The 19,556-nt window shown below is 40.6% G+C and overlaps 2 protein-coding genes across 2 annotated transcripts; both read left to right on the forward strand.

Annotated features, from left to right (window-relative positions):
- Positions 1-257: 257 nt before the first annotated feature.
- On the forward strand, positions 258-9,423 carry tafazzin (tafazzin, phospholipid-lysophospholipid transacylase). Its single transcript, XM_048242237.1, has 11 exons — positions 258-310; positions 1,115-1,251; positions 1,379-1,507; positions 2,226-2,271; positions 2,438-2,523; positions 5,137-5,217; positions 5,336-5,377; positions 5,477-5,539; positions 7,617-7,669; positions 7,777-7,854; positions 7,940-9,423. Exons 2-11 carry the CDS (start codon positions 1,143-1,145, stop codon positions 8,039-8,041), a joined length of 789 nt encoding a protein of 262 aa, XP_048098194.1. The 5' UTR covers positions 258-310; positions 1,115-1,142; the 3' UTR covers positions 8,042-9,423.
- Positions 9,424-10,122: 699 nt separating this feature from the next.
- Positions 10,123-17,082, forward strand: atp6ap1a (ATPase H+ transporting accessory protein 1a). Its single transcript, XM_048242083.1, has 10 exons — positions 10,123-10,259; positions 10,716-10,842; positions 11,336-11,410; positions 11,822-12,012; positions 12,723-12,763; positions 12,958-13,043; positions 13,467-13,771; positions 14,152-14,202; positions 14,315-14,552; positions 14,891-17,082. The coding sequence occupies exons 1-10, from the start codon at positions 10,147-10,149 to the stop codon at positions 15,098-15,100; spliced, it is 1,437 nt and encodes a 478-aa protein (XP_048098040.1). The 5' UTR covers positions 10,123-10,146; the 3' UTR covers positions 15,101-17,082.
- The last annotated feature ends 2,474 nt before the right edge of the window (positions 17,083-19,556 follow it).

Genomic DNA, 19,556 nt, shown 5'->3' on the forward strand with positions numbered 1-19,556 from the left:
TCACCCATTCTAGTAGTAGGTATGAGGTTTGTTCCTATTGGCCAGGGATATGATGAGTCTAATGTGAATTGTTCTTATTAGTTCCAAATCAAATATTGCAGTAAAACTATACAATTACCAATGAGCTAGATATATGTGGTATGGACGACCAGAGATAACGCCTGATCACTGAAGAGTCACTAGAATTCGTTCACTGCCATGTTTTATTTACATTTATAAAACTACAACATCCATGCATCACCCCAAGGTCATAGTCCATCAAATCACTTCCTGTGCCAGGATCTCTACCTATCAGCTGACGGGAGAGAAGGTGAGGGTGTTACTTTCTTGAGAAGTGGCTAGTGTGTTTTTTTTTTTTTTTAATTTGTTAACAATTCTTCAATTAATCTCAATGAAAGGTTAAAACATTTCTCCCGATAACTTGTACAGACATACATATGAGTCCATTGCCATAATTTTTGATTTTTGGTTCAAGACTTCTGAGGTAGCAAGCTAGTTAGCAGGCACTGGTCTTTCTCTTTGCAGTAGCGGCTGCAGCATGTAGCTGCTAACACAACATTATACCACGTTTTGTGTTTAGTTGTTAGAAATAACAAGTCCGTTACTACAAGTTACGTCAGAATATGAGAGAAACTTAGAAATTGTATTAGACAAAGTATTGAACAAAGATCATGGATACCAGTGTTTGCAGCACCATGCCTTAGATAACGTCACGTTGCTCTTTAGCAGAAATCTACTTGCATCAGCATATTAATCCCAGGAACTACAACAATTAATAATATATTTCTGTATTCCATGTACAATGCATATTTATATGCATGACAAAACTGAAGTGTTGTATTGTAATTGCTTGGCTTGAATATTATCTACTCTTAATGAGTTTATTAATGACTCCTCCACAGTGTTGGGAAGAAACGTTAACGTTAGTAAAGGGTGTTTTTTGTAATGAGCATTATGCTTTCACTCACTGTTGCCAGCTGTAATAAATTACAACTAACTTCTCAGTAAACGTAGTAATCTGATTCATTAGAGATTAGTCAGGAACCAACGGTCCTGTTGTGAATAACAGCACAGGTGGTGGTTATATTTCCCTTCCTGTCAAACTTTGTTTTAGTTTGAATTAAGGCTCCTATGCGGTCGCAATGCCCTTGGAGGTGAGTTGGCCTTTCCCACAGTGCCCCCGACTGGGATGGAGGCTGTCCAGCTCCCTGGTAATGGGCATGGTGGGATCCTATAGCTTCTTATGGACCAGTGAGTCTTCCCCACATATCACATTTACACACAATCAAGAGTTGTAACTGTTACTATAAGAGGCTTTAAGTTTGCAGTTGCAGTCTTTTTTTTCCTCCATTTGTCTTGTCATGACTCTTGATTGCAGGATACATGAACTGCATGAAAGTGCACAACCAGAATGTTCTCCTGGACTTAATTGATCAACGTCCCAAGGACCGTCCTCTCATCACTCTGTCCAATCATGAGTCCTGCATGGATGACCCACACATATGGGGTAGGAGACGTGTTTTGACACTATATTGTAGACTTTTACTGTTGTGTATGTCCCTTGCTGAATCAGAAAAGCCATGGCAAGTTGTAACTGCATGTATAGCAATGCTAAGTCCAGAAAAGCTTATTTACATGGCACAATTCATACTAGGGGTGTAACGGTACACAAAAATCACAAAAGTCACGGTTCGGTTAATTTTCGGTACAGCAAGCCTGTAGGTACTGCTAACTTAAAACGGACAATATGTAGGGAACACATTCTGCATTACAAAGACTTAATTATGAGTTATTTGTACACTATTAGCACTTGTGGTTTAGTGCCAAGTTCCATTTGAAAAGAGCATCTTTGATAAGTATTATTAGGAGTGAATAACTGTTCTTGTGGTACTACCACCTTACAAGCCCCATACTGAGCCATGCATATTTAGGTCATAATTCATATGCAAACAACTTATTTAATAACTATGAATAAGGGGTAATTAGGAGCTTACATAGGGGAAATTCTTAATTAAGGGTCTAGTAAAGGTAGAATAAGGTCTTGCAGAATAAGGTATTAATTAGTGACTTATAATGACTAACAAATGGCTAGTATGCTACTAATATACATGTTAGTAGGCAGCTAATTATTGGTGAATATGCGTGTCTTAATATAAAGTGTTACCAAGAATGCTTGCTTTGTGAGGTTACCAGCTAATGAAGTGTTTTTGTTGTTGTCGTTGTAGGGGTGCTGAAGCTTCGGCAGTTGTGGAACTTCAAGAAAATGAGATGGTAAGTTTGTATTAAAGGGGCAGTACCAAGTTGAAGAGAGAAGGTAAATGACCAGGATGTGACTTAATTAGCATCATTTTACCTTTTTAGTTAGATTAATATAGTGCTTGTTTAGATGGCTTAAATTGCTCTCCTGTATGTGTCTGCATCTTTACCCTGGCCATAGGACCCCTGCAGCCTCTGATATCTGCTTTACCAAGGAGTTCCACTCACGCTTTTTCAGTAGAGGGAAGTGTGTACCAGTGTGTCGAGGTGAGGCGACTTCTCTTCCCCAGGTGCTTTTGAAAGTTGTGCAGTCATGGTGTACACTGTTTTTCAAAGGTTTGGGATCACTTGCTTTTGAAGAAAAGATAGAATTCTTTGGTGCCATTTCCTAGTCAGCCTATTAGGCTTTAAGTGTTCAGGCACTGTCTGAATTCAGGCATGGGATGTGCTGTTTTAGAATTGAAAATGGGCAATATGCCCATAGGCCTACAGTTGAGGCCAAAATGATTAGCCCCCCAGGAATTATGGAACATTTTCCTAAAATTCTTCCCAATGTTTGCAGCATTAATAAAACTTGATATATTCAAACCTTCACCAGTGCTATTTAGTAGCTTTTGGTACATTTTGGAATATAAAATAAATTTTTAGCCTTGCTTTATATCAAATATAGTGAAAAAGGGGGTGGTCAAAAATATTAGCCACCATGATGGGGTGGTCAATAATATTACCCCTCATGTGAATTTTTGCTTTCAAAACACACCTAATTAACCAATCAGCTTTCAAACCACACCTGTGCAGTCAATTCGCCTTATTCACCCGGCGGCCAGAACGAGGTTACAGGGTACACTGCCCAAAAAAAAAAAACTCACTGAAGGTTACCAGAGCTCTGGCAGGCCAGCGAACCCTTCTTTTTCTGTTTGGCAGTTTGCAAACGGAGTGCATTACCACCATCTGCTGGACTGAAGTGTGATGGGAAGTGTACCCTGTAGCCTCGTTCTGGCCGCTGGGTGAAATAAGGCGAATTGGCTTCCTAACACTTCTGCATTCAATCAGCATTAAAGGACTCCAAGGAACAGGGAGCTTGAACCCATTATTGAGAGGTACTACTTTTACTCACCATGCCAAAGACAAAGGATATCAGTCTTGAGCTCAGAAAGAAGATAGTGGAGGCTCATGATAAGGGGGAAGGCTATACTGCCATTTCCAAGCATTTCACTGTCTCTAGAACCGCTGTACCTTGCATCATTGCCAAGTACAAGGAGACAAACTCTGTAAGATACAAACCTGGGCGTGGCCGTAAGCACAATATTTCCAGAACTATGGAGATGAAAAATAGTCAGAGATGTCAAGTAGAAGCCCGAAGCATCTGCCAAGATGATTGTTGCTGACCTGGGGCCCATTGCACAAAACTAGGATAAGGGATTAAGCCAGGATATCTTGGTTATCCTGGCTCAATTTATCCGTGATCCGGTTGCACAAAAGCAGGAGAGGGGGCAGCAGAATATGTTATGGTATAAGTCACCATGGCGATTTATTCTGTGGAGCTAGCCTGCTCCAGACCAGGCTAAGTTCCAGGATCTATTTAATCTCATCCCTTATCTCAGTCAGCAGTCACCACAAACGGAAACCAATAGTTATTCCACTGCCCACTACATATTGTTATCACATATAACTAGACCCACTGTCATTATTTAAACATTTGTGATCATTAATTAACTTTTACATATCGCCATTTCCGACCTGTCATGCGACAATGTGACGTCACGAGAGCGCCGTAACCATTTTGCGCGTGGTGGTCGCGACACTACTGTAGTTGCAATATTCTCCTAAACAGAGGTGTTGCTGTTTGTTGCTGTTGTGAAAAGGCTATCGCTACCTACTTTACACCGTAGAAGAGGCAATGAAGCCGCTCTAGTTGCCATGGTGAATCTGTGATCGGTGGCGGGGTCTCTTTGAGGGAGCCGTGAGCACGCACTTATCCAGGATGGGTTTCACCTGGCTTGATGAATCCTTATCTGCTCATCCTGGCTTGGTCTTTGCGCAACCAATTAAGCCTGTACGCTCTTGTTTTGGATTCCTTGAGCGCAGCTCAGTAACTTATCCCGGATGTCTTAATTCTGCTTTTGTGCAACGGGCCCCTGGCCTCTTCTGGAGTTGATGTTTCAAGAACACAGTTGTGCTCTCCATTGTGGTGGGCTTCAGGGCCATCGTCCCAGAAGAACCCCTTTACTCAAAGAGCGGCACATCACAGCCAGACTGAGGTTTACCTGTGAACATTTGAAAGGTAAAGATGAGTTTTGGAAGTCTGTGCTTTGGTCTGATGACACTAAACTGGAACCATTTGGGCCCATGGATGTTGCTTATGTTTGGCGAAGAAAGGGAGATGCCTTCAACCCTAAGAATACAGTTCCCACAGTAAAACATAGTGGTGGGAGCATCATTCTGTGGAGCTGTTTTGCAGCCTCAGGCACAGGGAGCCTTGTTTGGGTGCATAGCATCATGACAAAATAAATTTATGTTGAAATTTTGAGGGACAATATGCAGAAATCTGCTCATAGTTTAGCCTTAGGTCATCGCTGGGTCTTCCAACAAGACAATTACCCAAAGAATACATCGACAGACATTTCTGAGCGACCTGAAACTTTTTAAAAGCAGTGTACATTATGTAACTGAACCGTAAGTTTTGTAAGTGATATGTTACTTGTTAGAGCCTTTTCCTATATGTTAGCCCCTCTCTCGCTTCGCCAAGAATGCATTCAGAATGCGTTCTTGCGCTCAGAATGAATAAATTATCCCATTTTATTGCTCCCTGTTGTTAAATGTAATTTTCTGTGATATAAAGTAAAATGAAAACAGTTGCTAACAGGACTTGTGTCACAGGTGATGGGGTTTATCAGAGAGGCATGGACTTCCTTTTGGACAGACTCAATCGAGGGGATTGGGTACATATATTCCCTGAGGGTATGGAAAGTGAATTAGACTACTCTGCAGCTTGTAGTCTTTATGCAGTATGCAGTCATTATGCTATTATCAAACATTGGATTTACATTTAGTTAGATCATTTTTTATATTTTTGCAGGAAAGGTCAACATGACCCACGAGTGGATACGGTTGAAATGGGGTAAGACTACTTTTACCTTGTCATATTTTTTTTTTCCCCGTAAATGTTTTATTCAACATCAGTTTTGTAAACATGTTGTTTTTATGCTTCTAATTCTAGGTGTGGGAAGATTGATAGCTGAATGTACTCTTGATCCAATTATCTTGCCTATGTGGCATTTGGGTGAGTTAGGCTACATTCGCATTGCAAGCCTTAATGTTCCATTCAGAGTTTTTGCTCAAAATACAAAATTTTTTTGTGTGGCTGTTTTTTTAAATGTGGTCAATATCAGACTGGTGACAGTCCTGAACCGAACTGACTCAAATGTGCAAATGATCAAAATCAACAAAACAGCATGCTACCTTATAGAAGTACACATGGAGACATAACAGTGTCATTTATGAGTGAGTCCAACCGATATGGGATTTTAAAGACCGAACTGATCTGTTAATCTGATATTCATTTTTAACAAATACAATGTAAAAATATACTCTAATATTTAGTGCATTGAACTGAACAAGGAGGGACATTGTGTTTAAATAGGTCTAACTATCTTCCATCCAAATGAAAGGCTCATATACAATAAATTATGAAATAATTGAACTATTATGAATAATAACGTCAGGTCTTTGTTCTTATTTGTGGTAAACACCTTTGTTACGATAACTTTTAAGGTATTTACTTTATGCTTTATGATGGTATTTGCTGTGTTTTTTACACACCGTTAACAGCTTTAAACAGTGTGATACTAAGGAAAATTGCATAATGTAAGTTATTATACGGCTCTTCACAATGTAAGTAGAACGCTCCATTGACTTGGATGGGATTTCCCAAAGTACTACGGTCCTTATTTGCATCTAAGGACATCTGAAATAGTAAAATTTTCATTCAAAAGTGAAGGCAAACGGTTGATCAGCTGTATTCTAAAAAACGTTTAATTTAAGTTCAGCGTGTGTTGCAAACTATTTTTCGATTTCTCAACAAAAGCCTCAACGAAACGGTAACAAATAAATGTAAAGAGACATATCGTGGAGTTTATTTTTTTGTTTTGACAAGTAGCCGTATAATAAGCTGGATAATGTATAGAACGCCGGTCATTATTGGGAAAATAAGTCCCTTCAGGGCAAAGCAAGACCCCTCCTGTGGCGCGTCAGTGTCCGGTTCGCCCTGTCGGGATTTATTTTCCCAATAATGACCGGCGTTCTATACATTATCCCTTACATAACGTCCATACTCTCATATGACATAAGGCTTGAACACATTGCCTGCGTTGCTTCTGCAGAACGGCTCTGTTGCACGTTGATTTTCATATCGCCACCCATGTTAACAGGTTATTTAAGCCACAGGGCCATATCCGTGCCATATCGGCACCCATGTTAACAGGTTACAGAAGCCACAGTGCCTCTGCCATATCCGCGTCTCAGGCATGGCTTAAACCATGCTGCAACCACGACCCAGCTAGAGAATAGAAGGGACGCCTATTTTCTAAACTGCGAGCAGTTCTGTGCAGAAATACACTGTAGATAGTCTATATATAATATAGTCTATATATACTATAGTTGATGGTGTTTAAAAGGGGAAGTGGAGGTCACACATGTGCTATATAAAGTAGTAGAAATAGGGTGACCACCAACCAGACTCTGAAAAGGAGGAAGTTGTGTCTAAAAGTAAGGAGAAATTGGTCAAAATGAGGATCGATATTTGGCTTTCCTTTACTTCATTTTAAAATAGTTATCAGCTGTTATAAACGCCAATACAGATAGATCGACAAATAGCCAATATCACCGATAATATCAGCACACCAATTTATTGGTCAGGCTCTATTTATAAGTTGGTGTGCAGTAAAGTTATTTTCTTTGCATATTTTGGTCGCTTTATAAACGCCAATACAGATAGATCGACAAATAGCCAATATCACCGATAATATCAGCACACCAATTTATTGGTCAGGCTCTATTTATAAGTTGGTGTGCAGTAAAGTTATTTTCTTTGCATATTTTGGTCGCTTCATTGGCTTGAGTCTTTAGCTTATTTAAACTTGGCTTTAAGGTTCGACAGTGCAGCAACATTTCACTCCATAGGATGGGATGGGATAATGTGAACGTAGGCTCAAAATTGGTGAATCCACTGCATGTTCATTATGGTTTCACAGTTTCTTTTGCAGTCAAACTCATTTTTGAATTGTGATGGTAATGTTTTAGTAGCATCTTTATATAGATGTCAGCACCTATCATTTCTTATCGTTTCTGACCTGTTTCAGGTATGAACGATGTCCTACCCAATACTCATCCCTACATACCCCGGACTGGAAAGGTGAGAGCACTAAAAGGTTATTATTGACCTACAGTATGTGATTCAATTAGGTTATATTATTATGATGTAGAGAAATAACCCAAATATCACATAACCCACTCTTGCAGCCAATTACAATTTACGTGGGGAAGCCTTTTACTGTGAAACACCTTGTGGATTCGCTAAAAGCAGAAAACAAAAGCCAGGTGACTTGTATGGTTTTCTTTCCAGCATACAGGCACCTTTCTCCAGGCGTATAACCTCAATAACAATCAATTTGCTTTGACACAGATGGAGATGAGGAAGGTCCTCACAGACTTCATCCAGGAGGAGTTCCGCAGCTTAAAATCCCAAGCGGAGGCCCTGCATCAGCGGATACAGAACCAAGGATGAGGCCTTGGCTGGCACTTTCGACTACCCTCAGGGACAAGGCTGAAGAAGGCCAGAGCATATGACCAGATCAGCCAGCCTCCTGAAAAATCACATGTATACACACACACGCATACATACACACAAACATACATACATACCAGACACTCACCACAGCAGCAGGTGGACCACAAATATATCTGATACTCATCAGATAGCAGGATTCCTTTTTTACAGTTTTCTGATTATCCTGTCCCTCTTGAAACAATCCCAGCTGGAACAACAACTGCAATGGGCTTTTTAAAAGTGCATGTGCCAAATTGTTTAGCCTGGAAGCTGTATTTACCCTGAGTGCTGAATAATGAAGACATGTCATGTACAGTTTAGAGGCAATCACTTTCTGATTGCCTCATTAACATTACTGAGTGTCTCAACCAAGAAGTGGACTTGTGAAGGAACTTGGTTGTGAAGGGGAATTAGTATTTTTTATAACTCACTATTTAACAGTGGTGTTTCCATGAGAAATGTATGCCCATTTTTGCCAGTTTTTCAAAAGTTTCAAAAATGTAGTTGCTATATTTAGATTTTTGAGGCAGTCAGTGAACTATATATACACTACTCACAAAAAGTTAGGGATATCTGGCTTTCGGGTGAAATGTAATGTTTCAGTACAGAAAGTGTTGGACATGTGCATTCAAAAGTTTAGAAAAGGTCACATTAAGTTCACCTGTAAAGAGTATAATGGATTTTTGGTTTATCCTAAAATTTCACCCGAAAGCCGAATATCTCTGACTTTTTGTGAGTAGTGTATGTATAGCGAATATACACGTTTCATATCTATAAGTGCGGTCTATGCCAGGTAGACTGAAAATGGCCTAAAGTGTCTGTTGTACATCATTCATTGATAACCTACTTTACAATTAAATGTTTCTAGTGTATGCAAATTTACAGCCGACTGAATCATCTCCCCTCTAAAATTATCTGGCATTAGTATTCTATCAGACTGAAATGGTTTTAGTTATTGCATACTGAGACTCAGCAAGTATTCTAGTTGATATTTGACTTGCTGATATTTAAGGTTTCCGAATTTGTGCTTAAATTATTGATGTAGGAGTATTTATGTTGGTGCCATGGTTTTTCTCTGTGCCCTTTCCACTTACTTGTTTGTAATAGAGCAGCTTGGAATGACTAAACTATTTAATAATTTACCTCCTATTTTTATAAACAGTTATTTTGAATTACCTCTTGATTCTGTACCCTTGTGCACCCCCCCCCTTTTTTTTCCCCATCTCACCTGGCAGATAGCACCAAATGGATTTTGTGTCCGTCCTGTCAGCATGTGATTAAAACTCTGCCTCAAGTCAAATTGTTTCACTTTACCTACAGTGAATAAAATATTTATTTGATAATGCCTCAGAGTCTTGGAAGCAATGCAGTCAACACTAACAGTGTTACAAAGATGGCACCGAAAAGGGCTCAGTTTAGATTATTTTTGTTCGTTGTTCCTGGAAGGTGCTGTCCGTTGTCTAGTGAATTACTTCTATACTCTTTGGTGATAGCCTTGGTACATTAGAGAAACATCTAAAAACTTTGTAATCAACATCCAGCTATTTAGTCCAGTTAGCTGACCCATAGGCCTTCTTAGTATTTTTTTTACTTAGCATTTTTTTTTTATTCATGGTTATTGTTACTACGATTGTAATATTGTTATTTACTTGTGGCCTCCAAACAACTTAGACGAGATTTGGGAAAGATTCATGAAAGATTAGAGTCGTTTAACTAATGCCCCCCCCATTCAAGCTTTACTCAAAAGACTACAATCTTTCAAAAATCTTTCCCAAATCTTGTCAAAGTTGTTTGGTGTAAGGAGGCCATTAGTTGATTTGATCTTACTAGGTTATGTATTGTTTATTATTTTATGATGAAGCCTAAGTCCCTTTGGTTTGTCGAAACTTAGGTACACAGAAAACAGGAAAGAGGTGTTGTGATCCTTGTATTTTCAAGTCTCTGGACCATGGTCTGGACTGTGTAGGCTACTTTGACAGAATCTTTACCACGTGACTTATCCCTACAGCTCCAGAGAGCACTCAAAGCAACGTCAACAACGTCATTCGTTGAGGATCCCGAAGATGGCGGACCGAAAAATACTCAGCTGTAGCATCATTTTTGCGGTGTTATTTTACGTTGCATCTTTCGGGAAATGCAACGACCAAGTACCTTTGATGATGTGGTCAAGTGCAGGGTAAGGGGAACATTTATTTTAAACACCATCAGTGTTTGTTTTTCAGTTTACTGATGGTAGCTGTCCAGTGCTGCAACCTGCTAAGCCTAGTTAGCGTTAGCCACCTGCAGGGATGACATTTTGTCATTCATCGCAGTTCACTATGCTGGGGTTTCTTTACATCTATTTCATACTCCGCTCGTTGACATACCAAGACTGGATTACCCCAAATGTACTGCATTAGAATCCAGAACTGTATGGATTGGACGCCAATATTATAGAAATGATAGCTAGCTATCCGTCAAACATCTTCATCGGAATGAATCCGTTAGCTAACGTACCGAGGTTCGCTTATGCCTCGTTAAAAAGAATTAGCCTATCGTGTCTACATACTGTTTATTCTCTAATGTATCAATTAAAAAAATCAAGCTGTAGTCTCCTGTTAAACTTGACGAATGCCCCGTGTTTATTTCCCAGCTCCCCGTTGCAGTCTCAAATGCCACCGGCGGCGGGGCACATCGTTTCCAGCTCTCAGCTGGAGTCCTACCTGAAGACGGCTCTTAGTAATACCCCACACAACGTACTGCTCTTCCTGCAGGACAAGGTAGCCTTTACATTTGTGTGACAGGATATTCGAACAAACATGGCACCACACAGACTTTCCCTCATTATACACCTGAACTGACTCAGACCTAGTAATTAAAACATAACCCAAGTGTCTAACACATACATGGGAATTTTGCCAAGCTAATGTCAGTGGCGTCCACTGTAATACACTAGGCCCTACTTCTGTTGTTTGGCATTGGTGATGCCTCCTCACTGTTAGGCTTAACACCCAAAACCTACTTACTTACATGGAAGATGTTAAATTCTTGGGTGTAATTTGTGACGTGTGTACCCCTGTTCAATGGGGAATTTGAAGCCTAGTGTAATATAAAATGTTTTTTTATAGTTTAATCTTTAGAGTGCTGTTTTTTAATATATATATATTTGTGGAACATTTAATTTGTGTAAAGGTGTGACCTGTCTTGTGACCAGTGCTTCACATTTGTGTGCATCATCTGCAGCTGACTTCCTTGTTTTGCTTTTGTTTCCAGTTGAGTGTGGATGATTTCACCATGTATGGAGGAGTGTTTGGGAACAAACAGGATAGCGCCTTCTCAAATCTCGAGGTACACACAGGCTTCAGTCCTTTTGCTCTCATTCATTGGCCCTGTTACTGCGCCCTCCTTTGCCCATGCAAGAACTGCACACAAATGCTGATAATGAGTCAACTAGCTGGAAATGTAAGGCTCATTGCCTAATTAGCCTATAGCCTTGAAAGAAAATATATATATTTTGTGACTGTCGTCTTCTGTCAGTGCATTTGCATATACTTCCTTGAAGAACTCCTGAAAGACCATGTAAGAGAGTAAGGGAGGCAAAATCATCACATAGGTTAAAAATGAAACGCATATTGCTAACCATGCTTTCTCCAGACATACTCAAATTGATTGAACTCAAAAAAGCCAACGCAACAGATTGACATCAGTCTTTGTAGCTACAGCACAGTCCCTCAAACGCTGTACTTCTGCAACCTCTAGGCGGCGCTGCATTCCTCCAACCCTCTGATGCTGCCGTCGGTGGCTCGTCCTGTGGCCAATGCTGTGACGGGGATCCTGCAGGAGCAGCTGGACACGTCCCCCCTCTACATGGACCCTGAGACCCTCGCACAGCTCCGACTCAACGCATCTGTTGCCGCCCTGCTGGTGTTCCGCCTTCCCTATGCCACAAGGTAATTTCCGTAAGAGAACAGAGCTCTGAATCTTGGCTGTTCCTACGCCATTGGAAATCTTCAATTAAATTCTCAATTCCTGCATGAAACTCCTGCAGTCAGTGTTGACACTGCTCTTGATACAGCCTTGTCAGGAGAAAAGTGTGTAACATTACTAGATCGCCCAAAGAGCAATTAATGATTACACTTCAACCTTTAGATTGCATTCCCATATGGTACTTTAAGGTTTGATTAATATTGGAGTGAAAAAAAAAACTGTATCACTCCAAGTGGGAATGCGGTATAATAAATAAGGTGTGTACAACCAATCCAGGGTGCTCCTGATGAGTATCCAAGTTTGCACAACCAATCCAGGGTGCTCCTGATGAGTATCCAAGTATGCACAACCAATCCAGGGTGTTCCTGATGAGTTTATCCAAGTATGCACAACCAATCCAGGGTGCTCCTGGTGAGTTTATCCAATCCAGGGTGCTCCTGATGAGTTTATCCAATCCAGGGTGCTCCTGTAGAGTTTATCCAAGTATGCACAACATAGAAAGGTAGAAATGTATACAGATAAGGAGGCCTAAGAGCAGGATCAAGACATCCTTCCTTAGAAAAAATGTAAATTCTCTCCATATCATCCTTAAAAACCTCTATGTAGTGATTGTGTAGTGCTTTCAAAGACCTTTTGGCGATGAAATGGCTTTGATTGTTCACTTCTTGCACAGTGCTGATATGATGTCTGCTAAAGAAGTCCTTAGTGGAAACGGTAAGCACAAGACTTCTGTTTCTTTGACTCTTTCTATTGTTTGTCTGAAATTGTTGAACTTGTTAAAGCTGCTTATTTTCTGAATTTATATATTTTTGTGTAAATAAGGTAATTAGAATAATAAGCAATATTAGTGGGATAAAAAGGTGCTGATGTTGACATTGGTGAACTGTGTTTGTTTTCCTGGTCTGTAGATGAGGTGATTGGTCAGGTCTTGAGCATCATGAACAGCCAGGCTGTCCCTTACACTGCAGTTTACACAGCGCTGCAGCCATCTCGAGTAAGTAGCTCTCTGTGTCTTACACCGTCCTTTGTACAAGTGTACCAACAGTACAGATGTACCTCTATAGTATTTCTGAAGACTAGTTCACTCTGCTCCAACCAAAAAACAAATGACAGCAAATCCCAACACAACATGTAAATGTTGACTGTTCTTGGATCAGTGTGTCGTCCCTTTTAGTGTGTCATACATTTAGTTTCTCAGAAGATTCTGACTCGACCACCGTTATTAATAGCCGAAATATCAGGGTGTCATTGAGTCTATAAGTGTGGTGTAAACTCAGTATTCTCCACCCAGCAGCAAGGTTAAGGATGTTAGTGATTGTTGGAGTGGAAGAGACTTTCCATTTGGTGCTAGATAGCTCTCTGGTGTGGGTGTTCCGATGGCTCCTTGACTGTCTACCTCCCTCCACTCTTCTCTAAGGTGATCGAGGACTCCTCCCTGGCCGTTCAGTCTGTGGGAGGACGCTCCCTCCTGCAGTACCGCAACAAGGGCTCCAGGCGTGGTGGCAGCAGTGAGAGGGCCAGGGAGAGGAGTGGCTCAGAACCCTACCCACCCGTGGAGTTCAAGGAGAAGGATTCCCCCTGCATCCTGCTGTGGGCCGAGAACCTGACGGTCAGCTTCCTCAGCGATGGCAAGTGGAAGAGGCACGACCTGTCCCCGCAGACCTTTGGAGAGGGGGCCTCAGTCACGCTCGCTGGCTCCTCCTGCAGTGAGAGCAACTCAAAGTAAGGGGAGCACAAAGATACTCTGATGTAATCCGCCACAAGCGTACAGCCTCTGGGCTCTCTTTGGTAGAATCTTGATTCAGCCACTACTGATTATTTTCTTGAAACCATCAAAACGTGTTTAGTCACACTCTTCAGTCAAGTACGTCCAATGCAATTAATAATTCAAATTTTTCTTAATATATATGATTGTATACAATACTCAAAATATTAAAATGGCTTAACTGTTTGGAATTGAAGTTCCCCAAACTTCAAGTATTGCATGCTATATGACTGAAGAAGAGTGTAAAACTTGGTTCACACACTGACACACTTTAAACTGAACACTTCACACTTAAGTGACCACGGAGAGACTTTCAAAATATTCTGTTTATTCTCAGACTGGTCCTGAACTATGAAAACGTTCTTGGATTCCGTTCTTTCAAAATGATGTGAGTAGAAGTAAAAAAAAAAAAAGACTCCTTGTTGATTCACTTCTCCTGATTCACTTCTCCCACTCGGACCCAAGGGCATGAGCTGTAACTTCCTGTTTCCTCTGTCTAGCTTTGCCATGAGCCAGCGCCACTACAAGGTGTCTGCTCGCCGCTGGTTCACCCTGGACGAGGTCATCCTGGAGTACGAGGGCAAGAAGGCCACGTTCAACGCCAGCCGCTCAATCTACGCGCCCGCTGAGTATTCATACCGCTGCGAGTCCGTCAGCAGCTTCCGCTACGCCCAGCTCACACCACGGACGCCCAAAGACGCTGCTAAAGACTGGAGGGTGTCTTTCGAAGACTTCCAGGTAGCTAGGACTTTGGCTGCTTGTGATGGCAGCTTCTGTCTTTTCAGTGCAGGGGAAGCATAAGGAATATAAGATAATCAAATTGAAAAATGTGATGAAGTTTACACTCTGGCACCTCCAACATGTTACATTCCTTTTTTTTCATCCAATGCCATGTTTAAAAAGAAAGGAAACAAAGATAGGATTGACTGACTTATTTGGTTTTGGAGGACACCTTGATGGTATCCGTCATTGGGGGAAAAATCAAACGGTACAAGCTCTCCTCATGGTTAAAATATCCTCTTGTGTAAATCAGCAGTCATTCACCATCTCTCTTCTTCGCTTTCTGTCGGTCACAGATCCAGGGCTTCAACCTTTCCAAGAAGGAGTTCTCCTACGCCAGTGACTGCGCGGGCTTCTTCACGCCGGGCATCTGGATGGGTCTGCTGACCTCTCTGCTGATGGTGCTCATCCTCACCTACGGCCTGCACATGATCATGCAGTTGCGCACCATGGACCGCTTCGATGACCCCAAGGGACCTGCCATCTCCGTGCCCCAGACCGAGTAGGAACAGCCAACTAAGCAGCCGGCCAGCCATTGAGGCAGTGGTGGCTCATTTAAACCCCATGCTCTCCACTCCACCCGTATACCCTCTCCTCTGTCACTCTCCCGCTCCCACCTGTGTGTGTGTTTTTGCCTTTCAAGCTTCATGTCCAAAGTCGTCTCGTCGCCTCTCCCGTAGCGTGTAAGGCCCCTCAACACTCATCCACCACATTCCATGCAGCTTCAACATTCTTCTCTTTTATTTGCTTGTTTACTTTTGCCCCTAATTGCTTGAATAATTTGGTTGATACATTCCACTTATTTACATTATGTAACACATTGTATGATGTTACATTTTGTTTGTTTGTTAATTAATTAATTAATTTATTTATTTATTTGTGAGTGTCACATTGATTAGAAAGGGCTTGTTTACATCCTCACTGTTGAGGCCCAAACTATTTGCTTCTAAGGATACACCAGAGAAGGGAAGTTCATCTTACTTTTGGTTATTTGATTAAAGAAGTTATTTTACATTACCTGAGGGAAAAGGTAGCCAGGGTAGATCTATTAGCTTCTGCCACCTTTTACCAGATCTTCCATGTGTAAACGTTAAACATCTTCACAAATAGGATTTGGTTGTGTTGACTGGATAGATAAGCCTTCTTCCTTTCAACCTTAATCTATTGGCAACAAAAAGGTAATAAGGATTTGAAGAAATTATTATTAGACATTATTAGCAGCCATGTGCAATACACAAGAAGGGACATTGTCATAATTTTCATGTTTTTTGTTTTTGTCTTAATCAGCCTTTCATTGGTGCAACACTTGTCTACAGATGAATTGTGTTGTGTTTACTACATTTCAATCATTCAATGGGTCCTACAAAATCATTTCAAGCATGGATACATTATTTTGTTTGTTTGTTTACCTGGGTGTAGTAGTGTTTAAAAACTTCAAACCACTGCAACTCCACGCAAGTCTGGTAAAAGCATGAGTAGTTCTCCTACAGGTCATCTTTGGGTCAGTACTGAGGGATCCAGGTCCTCAAGAGGCCTGTGCTGCTGTGGGCGTTTTTTTTCCGAAAATCACTGTTGTGCTACGACCACAATGACTGAAACAGATGGCAGAGGCTATCATGCAACTATGGCCGTTCCACAACAAAGAAAACTTTTCAGAAACCCAGTCTTACGCTGTCATTGCGCTGAATTGACCATACACAGAAGTCTTTGCTCAGGCAAAGACAGAGCATTTCATTTCAGGTCATGTTTCAGAAAGAGCTGCTGTCTCAAATCGTAGGATTCAGAGATTTACAGTGACACTTCACATCATGCTTTTACCAGCGTATGTGCAAATGGTTTTGCTTTTGGTGGTATGCGATATTAAACTTGCTGTACAGTGAACAATGCTTACTCCATGAAATGAGTTTTGAAATATTGTAAATATGAAGAGATGAATATATTGCTGTATTTCAGTTAGACATTTATTTAATGGGTAAATCCTTGACATGTGTTTTGTTGTTGTGTGTGTGTGTGTGTGTGTGTGTGTGTGTGTGTGTGTGTGTGTGTGTGTGTGTGTGTGTGTGTGTAAGTGTGTGTGTAATGACCGTAGCTGCCCTGTAGTTGATGTGTTTGTATGGCTCGTCTAATCACTTCTGCTTAGAGGGAATATTGGAATGCTGTTGTCAAGTCATATTACATTTTAAGGGAGAATCATCAGCTGTCATGACTCAATGAGCTGTGACGCACTTAACAGGCACTGCAGTTGTGTAGCCCAGGAAACGTTAAGGGAAATACTGAAGATAACCAGATGTCTAATGTGTTGTTTACTTGAAAGGGATCTGATTGTCCAATTGGTTATTGCTGTGAATTGATTCTTATGTATGTTCTCAACTGGTTATAACATTCGGAACATTCTGAAAGACTAGGACAGATTATTTGAACAAAAAGGACTACATAATTCTTGTTGAATGTTGTGAACACAAAATGCAATAAAATTGTGTGGGGAAAATGTGTTTCTTAATCTTAATATTTCTAAATAAGATGTGACTTTGTGTCTGTCATAATAATAAGCTACAAATGACACCATAAATTCATATTTACCTTCATTGTATTCTAACTAATTACCATTTGATTTGTGTATCATACAATCACATCACATAATGCCCAGGAAAGGGTGTTATGGCTGTGTATGTTAGGCCCATCAATAGTAGTAAAAGTGTGCCCCCTTGTGGTAAAAAAATAAGCGAGGCTGGAAGATGATGTACATGCTGTAATGGAAGGATCCATGTTATTTTTGGTAAATGAAATAATGTAACTATGTCAAAAAGGAGCAGATGGTCTTCCCTTAAAAATGGATACAGAGTAGCTTCTGCTTTAATTACCCAGGGCTCGGAGACGAGACTTGTGTCCCTGTCCTGTGTGTATGTGTGAGCATGTGACAGCTGAGAACAAGGTAATTGAAAATGATGCTCCTCTCGGGGGAGGTTTCATTCTCAGCTGTCGGCACACTGTCATGATCACCGTCTGAAGGATGTTTTGAGAATGTCTGGGTCAGGTACAGGATTAAGAGGCCCAGACAAATTACACTGGGAGATAATAATAGTCATGTTTTGTTCTTATATGAGCATGGTTTTTGAGAAAGTTTTGAGTTATAACTTTGGAATTCTGATTTTATTAAATGGCATGCAAAAATAACTGCTACAGTACTTCAAATGTCAAAGCTGCAGTTTTGGAGGAATTGTTTGCAGTCATAGGCAGGAAACAAAATATTTTCCAATTTTACATGGAAAATAAACTCCATTTTTTTGCACTATGTGAGTCCAAAAAATGTTGGTTGTTGAAAAAAAGTTTTTATTATATTATTCTATTCTAAGTTGACTCTGACAACCTCCATTCAGTACTGAATGTGGTGAAGATTCTCCATCCCACGCCCTCCCTCAGGATACCTCATTATTTCAGTGTATTTCTGCAGCTATGAAACAGGGATAGATATTACTGTCACTGTGACACAGTGATGGCTGCCTGGGCTGAAGAGAATACACGATTCAAGGAATCACTCTGTGTGTGTGACAGACATGTCCATCAGTGTGTGAAGACAGACATGTCCATCAGTGTTCAGTTTGTGTGGTTACAGCTGATTTTTGGTACTCCTGTAAGAGTGTAAGTAAATCTTTGTGTGGTGGTCCAGTGTTGCAACACACAGTGCACGTTTGGCACCTTTGACACGTTTCATGCTCCTAGAGTCTCTCATTGATATCTACTGTGTGCAAATGCAATCAAACTCATGTCTAAAGAATGGGAGTAACTTCATTGGAAGCCTTGAGGCCACAGAATAGCATGATTCATGCAGCTATCAGCCATATGAAACAAGCATTGACCAATTCTAATTCAAATTTCTCTGTTTACTCTGCCTTAATGATTCAGTATTTGTCCCTGATCCTAAATCTTGAATGCTAAACAAATTCATTTCTGGGCCTCAATTCTTTCAATCTTGAAATTAAATTGAGAGGTGGTTTTGAAGGATGCTTCTCCAAAACTGTCCAAACATTACTTAAGTTTGTAGAGTTAATTCTGAAAAGACTTCAAGACCCAAAAGGCTGAACATGTGTATAAGATGTGTGCCCCTTTGCCTGGTATACTGTATAGTTCTGTTGAATGATAGTAGCATTGACGATCACACACTCATGAAATCTAATTCTAGAGCCTAGTCTTTGCATCTTGCAAACAGTTGTTTTCGTTTTACAATAATAGGCTAGTCCATTCACTGAAAAACAACATTATGCTCTATATTCATAAAATGGAACTTACAAAAATGGTTGACCACTAGGTGGTGTCCAAAACTTCATTTACATTTTGTTGAATTTTCTCTTGCATCTGGAGAAAGGTGCAAAGAATTACATGACGAAGGCACTGCTTTAAGGATGAGACGTTTTTTGATCAATCTGCAGCTATGTGACCAGTTATCCATCAAAAACGTCTCACTAGAGAGCAGCCATCAGGCCTACACTATGTGGACCACAATTACTCGCGACAGGGACAAAGATATATGCCCACCAATGCACACAACACTGTCATATACTGTACATCATCATCAATGTACTGGTGTGAACGAAATTGAGAAGTGAGAATCGATAATGATGTATATATATATATATATATATATATACACACACAATGTGTACACGATGTACACAATGCAATGTGTATGTTTTTGTTGCAAAAGAAATGTCTGCAAATGTCTTGGGTTTATGGGAAAAACAGCCACCACAGAGTAGCCTACATCTGCTTAGGTTGTAGGAGGAGATCGTGAGCACTTTGAAAAGCCATGTACTGCCACCAAGGACTGCATCAGCAAAGGCTATCGCTGCCTCTCATGATGGGGTATTATCATGATAACACGCACTCTCCACAGTTGCATAAAGAGAAAAACTCCATAGTGGCAAGCAGCCACATTATCTTGAGTTTAATGTTATTGTATGTGCA

This window comes from Alosa alosa, chromosome 4 (genome assembly GCF_017589495.1).
Source record: "Alosa alosa isolate M-15738 ecotype Scorff River chromosome 4, AALO_Geno_1.1, whole genome shotgun sequence".
Classification (NCBI taxonomy): domain Eukaryota; kingdom Metazoa; phylum Chordata; class Actinopteri; order Clupeiformes; family Clupeidae; genus Alosa; species Alosa alosa.